Source organism: Anguilla rostrata, chromosome 5 (assembly GCF_018555375.3).
Source record: "Anguilla rostrata isolate EN2019 chromosome 5, ASM1855537v3, whole genome shotgun sequence".
Classification (NCBI taxonomy): Eukaryota; Metazoa; Chordata; class Actinopteri; order Anguilliformes; family Anguillidae; genus Anguilla; species Anguilla rostrata.
The window spans coordinates 9,183,705-9,193,199 of record NC_057937.1 but is presented as its reverse complement, the minus strand read 5'-3'; the positions used below and the strand labels follow the sequence as shown (position 1 = coordinate 9,193,199).

The window sequence follows — 9,495 nt, the reverse complement described above, 5'->3', positions numbered from 1 at the left end:
ACTCGTGGTTGTGTTTTTAAACACCGTGACTTAGAGCGCAGCGTGCGATTGTGTTTTTAAAAAACCCTGACTTGGACCAACGCTTGTGGTTGTGTTTTTTAACACCCCGAGTTAGACCAAAGCCTGCGGTTGGGTTTATAAACACCCTCACTGGGAGCACAGCATGTGATTGTATGTTTAAACACCCTGACTTGTAGCAGAGCCACAGGCAGTGTTTCTAAACACCCTGCCATAAGGCACAGGCTGTGATTGTGTTTCCCTTTTATTTTTTATCTTGGTTAACAGACTAACTGGTTAACTGATACTGGCACGGCACTCAAGTCTTTGCCAAAGAAGGATAAAATGCAGACAGTGACTTCATATATCACTTTCTACACATTTCTTTAAATTTAAATGATGAGTGTATGGATTATTTTGAGTACAGGCTGGGCCCTACAGCCACGGTTTCCAGTCTGAGAGTTGCAGTATATCAGCAGCAGACTATGACCGGGACTCATAGTCAGTTAATGTATATCACAGTTTATGATGTAAATGATATGTCTGGAAATGTGAGATGATATGTGGTTATGATTACTGCAGTTAGTGCATTTTATGTATCCATGCAAATATAGTTTGACGTTGACCTTCAAAAACGCTACTTTCCACGCTAACCTCTGAGGCTGCATTGCCATCTTGTGGCAATTGTGGAGTATAACATTTTTTAGCGTCAACTGCTCACAAAACCGGAGAGATCAGAAAATAGATCAACGCTTTTCCTGATCATACGTGACAGGCGTTATTCAAACCAGCCGGCAATAAACACAAGGTAACTACTTAATTTGAGCAGCCATTTCTTAATGTATACCAACGCAACCTTGGTATAATTATATAAATAAAACGGTTTAATGTCATTTTGGAGAGTAATTGGATCCATGAAGCATGATATTACGGAGGGAGAAGTGATTGCAACATTAAGAAGCTATGCCTCTTTTTAATACGTGTATCCCATTCCATGTCACGGCTGAAGTACTTCCCTCTCTAAATTACTGCTTCACGCTTGAGCGATGAGAGAAAAGTTGAGGGGTCAAAGTGCGGAGTGTTGCCCCTCCCCACCCGACTCCGTAGCTCTTTTAAAACCATTAATTTTAGCGATGCCAGTTTCACGCTATGCAATAAAGTATTTAGATTCCGAGTCTAATCGCAGAGATCTCGGCCTTTTTAGGAGCCGTGGATTTGTGAAATGGACCAAGAAATTAAGAAGAAATGAGAGGGTGCTAAAAGTAATAGGCCAACAACTCTTTAAAATATCATCATTTACATAATTCTTTATTCGGGAATATGTCCAATCTAGCTGTTAAAGGTAAGAGCCGTAAAATGCAATAATACATCAGTAAGTTAAAAGCTTTTTAATGTGTTTTGGTTTATGAAAAGTAAATGTTTATGACGGAGTGGTTGACTTGCTCAAGGGTAGTTTTCAAGCGTCATTGCTCCACCTGGTATTTAACCCGTCACGTCTGAGCTGTAAACCCAGCCCCCTAACCACTGTGCTACGCTGCTACATCATATCACATTAGGCTTTATGTCAACGATTCAGAACAGATGTGACTTGTGAACTGTGCAAAAAGCGTTAGAGGGGAGGGACCATGGACGACGGAGTGACAACCGATGCGTAAACCAGTGTCACACGGTCTCTCATTCGAAATCCCTACCAAATCCTGGCCACCATGTATGCCCCATGTCCCTGTCCTTTAGCCATACGCCTCTGTTTAGGGACAAAACTGGTGGCAGTGGAGTGTTGATGACCCTGATATTAAAGTAGCAATATGTTACGTATGCTGCAACCTCTTGGTCAGGGCTCATTTGAAAAGGAAATCTGCATCTCAGTGGAACTCGTCGAAACCCCAACCCTTTCCATAAACCAACGGCGGAGAGTTCTGCCATCACCCACCTCTTCAAGCTCCATGCACAGACGCTCATTATGGCTGCACCACTGATCGCCAAATTAGTTCCCAATCACTAAAATGCATTTTATTGTGCTCGCGCGTTGTCTGAATTCAAAAGTGTTTATTTGTCTGAAAGGACACATTTTAGTTAATTATTACGTTTTGGTAAGTTGAACGTGCGGTATTCAGAAAATAATTACTGCTCAAAAGACCCTTACAAATCCAGTCACGCTCGGTATATTATTTAACGTGGTACGTTTTATTGACACTGCATGCTGGGAACAGTGCAGATTTCCTTTTAATGAATGAGTGTACTTTGGTTGTTAAAGGGGTTAAGCCTGAACATCTGCAAACCTCAGAGCGCATGATGCTTTTTTTATTGTAACCCCCCCCCCCCCTCCCCCCCAAAAAAAAGGCTGGGATTAACCTTGAAATAATGCATTTTTAATGAGAGATTCATACCAGCGGTTATCTGGATTTAGAAATTCATTTTTAGTTCCTCCCCCTCTTCCCCTCTGCAAAAACACGTTTCTGGTAAATAGCGTGGACATACGGAGCACCTTCACGACCCTCCATCCCGGCAGGCTGCAGTCTTATGTAAACAGGAACCCCCTTTGATGTGAGGGTTCTTTTCTTCAAGGTAAAATTGCTCTCATGAAAATTCCTGACCCGGTGCCAAAATAAAGAGTGCGACGTCAGCAAAGTTTAAAAGTACACAGAATTAGCCATGATTCCCTTAGAAAAAGGAGGGAGCGATGAAGGAGGTGGGGGGGGGGGGGGGGGGCTGCGGGGGGCTGCTACACGATCTCAGGAGCTCACTTGAAACCCGTCCCCGCGCAAAATATGCAGCGCATTCAAACGGCTTAACGGTTCGGAAGGGAGGAGCTCGAAAATTCAAACCGTCATGTACCCTAGCCTACGGACAACACGTTCATTTATCACAGGTTTCACATGGTTGTGTAAGAACAGCATGACGTTCGTCTCACTCCACCAGGTCTAACCTGAGGTTAATGTGCAGTGGGCAGAAAACATCTCGTGACACTTATTTTGACTTGCGTAAAACTGTGTAAAATGTATTTTGACTTGTGTAAAATGAATGTTTGCATAATATAGAGGCAGCAGTCAAATAAGTGAGCAGGCAACTCATTTAAATCAACCTTGAATTAAGTATGGTAGCATATCATGTGGATTTGAAGAACACATTTAAAAGTTTTTGACTGGCTGTTGGTTTGGTTTGGTCAGCCTAGAGCACTGGTTATCAAGGTTAGGGACGCACCACCACACGTGACAGCTAATCTTGACAATTCCGTTGACTGGTTGGTCGCCCCTAAGGATAAAAAAGTGAAAAAATTAAGTGATAAATTAAAAAAAAATGTTTCATTTAAACTAAGGGGATAAAAATTGATTCAAAAAAAGTTTATAAAAGTGTTCTTATTTTTTCTTTGAGCAGTTTTAGACTGCAGAGTCAGCAAAAGGGGAAAGATGGGTACCCCAAACAGATACCCTCTGAATTCCTAGTGTGTTGGGAGATATAGCCTTTGGAACACAAGGCCCCATGATCTTAAAAATATGCTAGCATATAGGTTTCTCCAGGTATGGAGACCCCCAGTGCCTGCACACACACACACACACACTAAATTCTGTGCTTTCAGTAACAGACTCAGCTCTGACAGGTCACGGCTTGACGAACGGACGGCTACGGCACGGGGCTCAGCCCAGCGTCCGGTGCCCACCGCATCAGTGAGCAGAGCGGCGAGCGCACTTCAGACAGCACGGAGCCCACAGGCAGCCACGGCAGCCCTTTCTGTCTCATACGCGTCTTCCCCCGACCCAGGCCTGCCCCGTTACGTGCAGATGTTTAAATCACAGCTTTCAATACGGCACTTTCAGGCTCATTAGAACACGTCCTTCTGTTGTGAATAGTCGTTCATTTTCACAGATTGAATGACAATGCTACAGCCACCACACCACCCACCCGAAACACCCTCCACCACCACCACCACCACCACCCCTCCCCAAAGCATTCAGCTACATCCCCCTTAAATGATAACTTTTATTTTTTGAAATCTGACCAATTTTTCCTAACAATTTCCACCATGCTGATCATTTCTTTTGTTGAGCTTTGGTCACCCGGAGAACCGACCCGCTCTGCTTCACAATACAGACTAATATGGCCCCGTCATCCCACCGCAAAACACCGTCAGCTTAACACCCTTAAAGTGCTACTAACCTCGACAGTCTGCCCAGAGCTCACCATCCACCACCACCCATCATTAAAAGGTATTAGCTGCACTGACACGCAGAACATCTGCATCATTATTTTACCTGCAGCTTTGCTTAAAAAATGAATAATACAACAACTTTTTATGAATAATTTATTGCCAATAGGAAAGCGTGATCTAATGGCAGTATTCAATAAAAACCTTAACAATAGCTCTCCGTCTCCCACACATACAGACACTTGAAAAAAAATGAATCACGTGTCCACGAATCAGTTCACACTATAAATATACTGGGTCCCGTGATCGTGGTGGAAAAATAAAAAGGTTTAACGTTACAATTTACCAAAAAAACATATATAACGACAACACAAGAATACTCCATCCTTCGCTGGATAACTCCCCCCTCCCCCCCCCCACACTTTGAAATGAGCGACAGGACACTGGTATGTATACGTATCTCATGTAGTCACACACGGACAAGTCACACTCCTTGAACAGGCTTCGGTTGCCATGGTGATGATACAGTAAGGCCGACGATGTCACACTGTTAAAACATTAAAACTTGTGTCTTCTTGGAAATAAAAAGCATAAAATTATCTACAAAAAAACCTAGTAAACCTCCAAATCAAAACTGTACATTAAAATTTACATTTAGAAAAATGAATGAGGATCTTTTTTATTTCATCATTATTTTTTTAAATTAGTCTGCCTTGTTAAACCTACACAAGTACAGATAAAACCTTGAAATGTTTTGTTTTGACGTCATCTTTTCCCATAATTGTACACTTTTTGTAATAGCAGTACCTTCAGAGTTTTTTTTTTTTTTTTTTTTTTTTGTGCACGGTGACAGTCAATCGCAGCTACGTCAAGCAACTGAGCAGCCAATCGGAGAGACCAGATTTTCCCAAGCACTGGGGCGGGAGGAGGGATGGGCCAGGGGGGGTGTAGCAGGCATTGATCTGGTGGACAAGGCAGTCGCACCCACAGAGAAATCGGTTAGCAGAAAAGGAAAACAAAAAAAAACTAAAAGTAAAAGCCCCAGGCTTCACAGAAAAGCCCGGTCTCTCCGGCCATCGACAGCACGGCTGACGGTCACCGCTGGCGTACCGGGTTCGCCGGCTCGGCGGGTAAAGGGGTTCAGGCACTTTTCGTTTTGGATACAGTGTCAGACTTCGGTGTGCTGCTGGGCGTCCAGCGCCGGGATGGCGAGGTCCAGCCGGTGGAAGCGTTGGCCCTCGTCCCCGCTGTCGTAGTCGCTCAGGGCGACCTCGGACTCCTCGCAGCACGCCGACATGTCCGAGCAGGAGGCCGTGGACGTGTACAGGGAGAGCGACATGCTGTCGACCGCCGGCGGGTCCACCGCGAACTCCCGCCCGTACCCCGCGGGGAAGCCCCCCCGGCGGAAGCCGCCCGACCCCACCGCCGCGTCCCGGGGCTCGGCGGAGTCCGAGGGGTAGCGGCGGAGGTGCGCCGCCGGCGAGTACTGGCGCTGTTGCTGCGGCGACGGCCGGCCCCGCCCGGACGAGCCGGGGCTGGCCGGCGGGGGCGCGTCCCGGGGCGGCTGCAGCGTGTCGTAGCGGTCGCCGTAGTCGGGCAGCGGGGGGAGCTCCTCGTGGGGGGAGAAGTCGTCGGGGGGCGGGGGGAAGTCGCTCTCGATGTCGTAGCCCCCCGGGTAGTAGTCGGTGTCTAAGACGCTGGGGTCGTTGTACAGAGTGCTGGGGGCCTCCACCACTTCGTACTGCGGATACTCCTGGATTCCAGGAAGCTGAACACTTGGCATCCAATCTGAGGTGTCCCAATGATAACCTGTCCAAAGGCAACGCAAACCATTACACACCCTGAATTTACCACTGTTTACCCACTTCTACAAGAAGCCAACAGCTTTACATCTAAAAAATAAAGAACTAAAATAAAAAATCCATGCAAGGTAATATCACGCCGACACACAGTTGTATTAATTAAAGCACGATACAATGTTTCAAAAATGCACACAAACATACTTCACAGCACGCACAAAAATTGATTAGGAGATGTGAGGCTCGACGACAGTGCGGATTGGAGGATCCTAGCTGGTGGAGAAACAGTTTTCAGCAGTGCCAGGCAAAGACATCCTCCCCCGTGTGATCAGACATCAAACGGCGACGCGCCAGTGAGCTCTGCTTTCATTTACCACGCTCTTTTTCTTTCTCTCCACTCCCCCCCCCCCCCCCCCAAATGCAGAGCACCAGCTGTGACCGAGGACCCAGCCCCCTGTCAGGACAGACAGACGGACAACAAACGTCGCCGTGCGCTTCTTTTCGCCGCGCGGTTCAGCGGTCAAGCTCGCGCGGTGAGTGAGTCGGTGGAGGACACTTCCTGCGCTGCCAAACTGCAGAGTCTGACTGACCAGGGGGTGCGGGTGGGGGGCTTGGGGTCTCTGGACCACAAAGAAACATGGACATCTGGCTGACTCGAATCCTGTCCTACCCGGCGACACTACAGCCAATTACGTATCGCCCCTGCGGGGCTGCTGGCCACAGAAAGCACCGCTCGGGTTCGAGACCACGGGGCCCCACTGACACACTAAAACAGCGCTGGGGAACCCAGTGGCCGCCATTGCTCTTTGACAACACATCAGGCAGGGTGTTAGTGGATGTACTTCCTCTCCCGGTGGCTGAACGCCGCATGTCAATGTGCACTGACAGCAGCAGTTCCTGGGCTTGTTCCTGAGCTAACATTTTCAGGCATGTTTTCTTAAGACGTGCTTTCTTTGGTCAGAACATCTACACCTACCGTAAGGCTGTCATGCACATCGAGAGGGAAGAGGAATACATTGGTGTCAAGGGAAACGGGATGAAAACCGAACCACAAAAAAACAAAACAAAACGGAAAAAAATAAAAAACACCACAAACTCATGCAAAAAGTCACCTCTGGAGTTCTTGGGCTCATGAGCGGAGAAAGACTCTTTAGACGGCAAAGAGGCGAGGAGGAGAGGAAGAAAACATTTCAAGTTTAGCGTCAGAAAAATGATCAAGTCTAAGAGGAGAGAGACGATCCTCTACCTAAGCCAAGTGACGTACAGTGATTGACTAAAGCAGTGGTGGGAGTATGAGGCTTCAAGTACCAAAAAATGGGTGGATTCAGCTACTTCTCACCAACGATTCAACTGATTGCAACCAATCATATCATTTTGCTAGCGAGAGACACGTATTGATTGGTTCAGACGATACAGTTATTAACCTTGCATAACCTCTCATTCTGTATAGATTTTCGTAGGGCCTCACACTCCCAACAGTGCGCTAAGTACAACAGCTTTGCCATTTACTTAAACAGAGAATACAGAAAAAAGACATCTGATTGCGTATTTTTACTCAGGCGTTCCTGCCAATTTTATCTGTACTCACCAGTATGAAAATAATTTGAGTGCAGTTTCACAACAAATACGCCTTACGGCTAAATTCTCTTTATGTACAGAATCGGGAAAGTAAATGGCATTTTCTGAGGCTTTAACTCGACCAGCTTCGACTCTACAGACGACGGTACTACACACAGAACCACAGACAGCTTTTACTACTGGTATTAGGTTTAAAAAAGAATACCTTCTTTTTCCACCGAGTCAACAACAGAATTGACAAGGTGTATAACAGTCACTATGGAGGCTTGCACAGGGCAGGGGGAGAAGCAGATGAGAGAAATCTACCATTAGTGCAGGAAGTCTCAGAGACAACGTCACATATGCATGAACAGCTGGAACTTAGAGGGCGGTATTCTTTTACACAATCTGCACACGCCACGTGTTTGTGGTTTGCTGATTGGGTGAGGAGGAGAGGGGGGCGGAGCCCGAGGTTTGGAGCACTAGAGTCAATACTTGGGGGTGATCTCAGCTGGTCGATCACACAACACAGGACCAGGGCAAAATAAAACGGCACATGGAGGAGGTGGGGGGTGGTGGTTGTGCGAGGCGACACGGGTTCAACAGCCACTGGATACGCTTGAGATGGTAGCACTGACAACGTGGAAGGAAGGATCGGCGAAATTCTCGAGGATAAAAAAGAAAGAGAGAGAGAGAGTTTTCCAAGCCAAAAACCATTGATCCACTGTGGAGGAGACCACCTGTGGTGTAATCGGGACAATCTTTCACAAGTTTTTTTAGGGTGGGGGAGGGGAGACTGGTTTCCGCTAAAATGTTAGTAGCGATATAACCAAACAATAGCGGCATAACCAAAATTATACGCTTTGAAGTTCCGAAACAGACAGGGAAGTCCAATATTGCTCTTATGACACGGGTTCTGGGTAAGCACAGATGAAGGTAAAAGGTGACGGATGGAACAAACAAAGTGGGGGAAAAAAACATAATTCCCAATACGTGAATAATAAGGGGACTTCTGTCTGGGGTGAGGTCACGGGATGTGAGATGGCGAATGGGCAGCGGGTATGGGGGAGACCGTCATATGCACTTTGTACCCATTTTCAACGCTCCGCGCGGCCGTCTTCAAACATCCCGTCTTTGCTTGATTCGCTTTTCGAAAAATTGGAGCAGAAGAGAACACACAAAAAAAACAAAAACAAATTAAACAAATAAATAAAGGATTGTAAAAACGAGGCCGATCTTGTTCATCTGTCCTCCCCAACGCATTTACATTACAGAGGTGTTTTTTTTTTTTGTTTGTTTTTTTTTTTCATGACCAAATGCGTGAAATCTTTTCGGATTGAGCGAGAAAGCTTCACTTGTTCCCCCGCCCCACAAAAAAGGACGTGTAGGTGGAAAGCAGGGAACGGATAAATAATAATAAAAAAAACTCTTTCTCTTTTTTTTTTATGCCTGGAGAATTTCGGTGCCCGATGCATCCGTTTCCTTCTGTACCGATGACGGAGTCAGACTTACGAGCCGGCCCTAGTTAAACCCTGATTTGATCCATATGGGGGCTGTGGCACAGCATTGTGGGAAGAGGAGGAGGGGGGGGGGGGGGGAGAGAAAAGAACAAATCACCCACAGCCACCTTTCACACAATAACACTTTCCCTGAGCACCGAGCCAAACGTTGCCGTGGGAAACATAATCATGCCAGCTGGGCCGGCCCTGCTCAAATAACAGCACCGGAGAGAAAGAAGACGAGTTCACATTAAGAGACCACATGCGTCACTGTGGACAGGTTATCTCGGCGCACCGTTAACTGTGTTGCCGTTTCCTTTACTGAGGTTTGGACTTTAAAAAAATAAAAAATGGCCTCTAGGGCACCGTTATCGGGGACAACCTGGTGAAAATTGGATTTGTAACGATTGGTCTGGAAAGATTTTTAGTATCAGTATTACTCCGTGTGCGCCCGACTTAAAACTTTCCGTGGGGTTAATTTTTTAAACACTCGTTTTAA

The 9,495-nt window shown here is 46.5% G+C and overlaps 1 protein-coding gene across 11 annotated transcripts in view; it reads right to left on the bottom strand.

Moving 5' to 3' along the window:
- Positions 1–4,283: 4,283 nt before the first annotated feature.
- The window catches only part of fat1a (FAT atypical cadherin 1a), a 72,912-nt gene continuing 67,700 nt past the window's right edge, over positions 4,284–9,495 (bottom strand). For 4 of the 11 annotated variants that reach the window (XM_064334991.1, XM_064334992.1, XM_064334990.1 and 1 more), the window contains 3 exons: positions 7,724–7,783; positions 7,053–7,088; positions 4,284–5,950 (listed from right to left, as the gene is read on the bottom strand). In XM_064334991.1, coding sequence (XP_064191061.1) covers positions 5,310–5,950; positions 7,053–7,088; positions 7,724–7,783 — 737 coding nt within the window. In that variant the 3' untranslated portion in view covers positions 4,284–5,309. The other 7 variants (XM_064334997.1, XM_064334998.1, XR_010329944.1 and 4 more) reach the window with 6 other exon arrangements.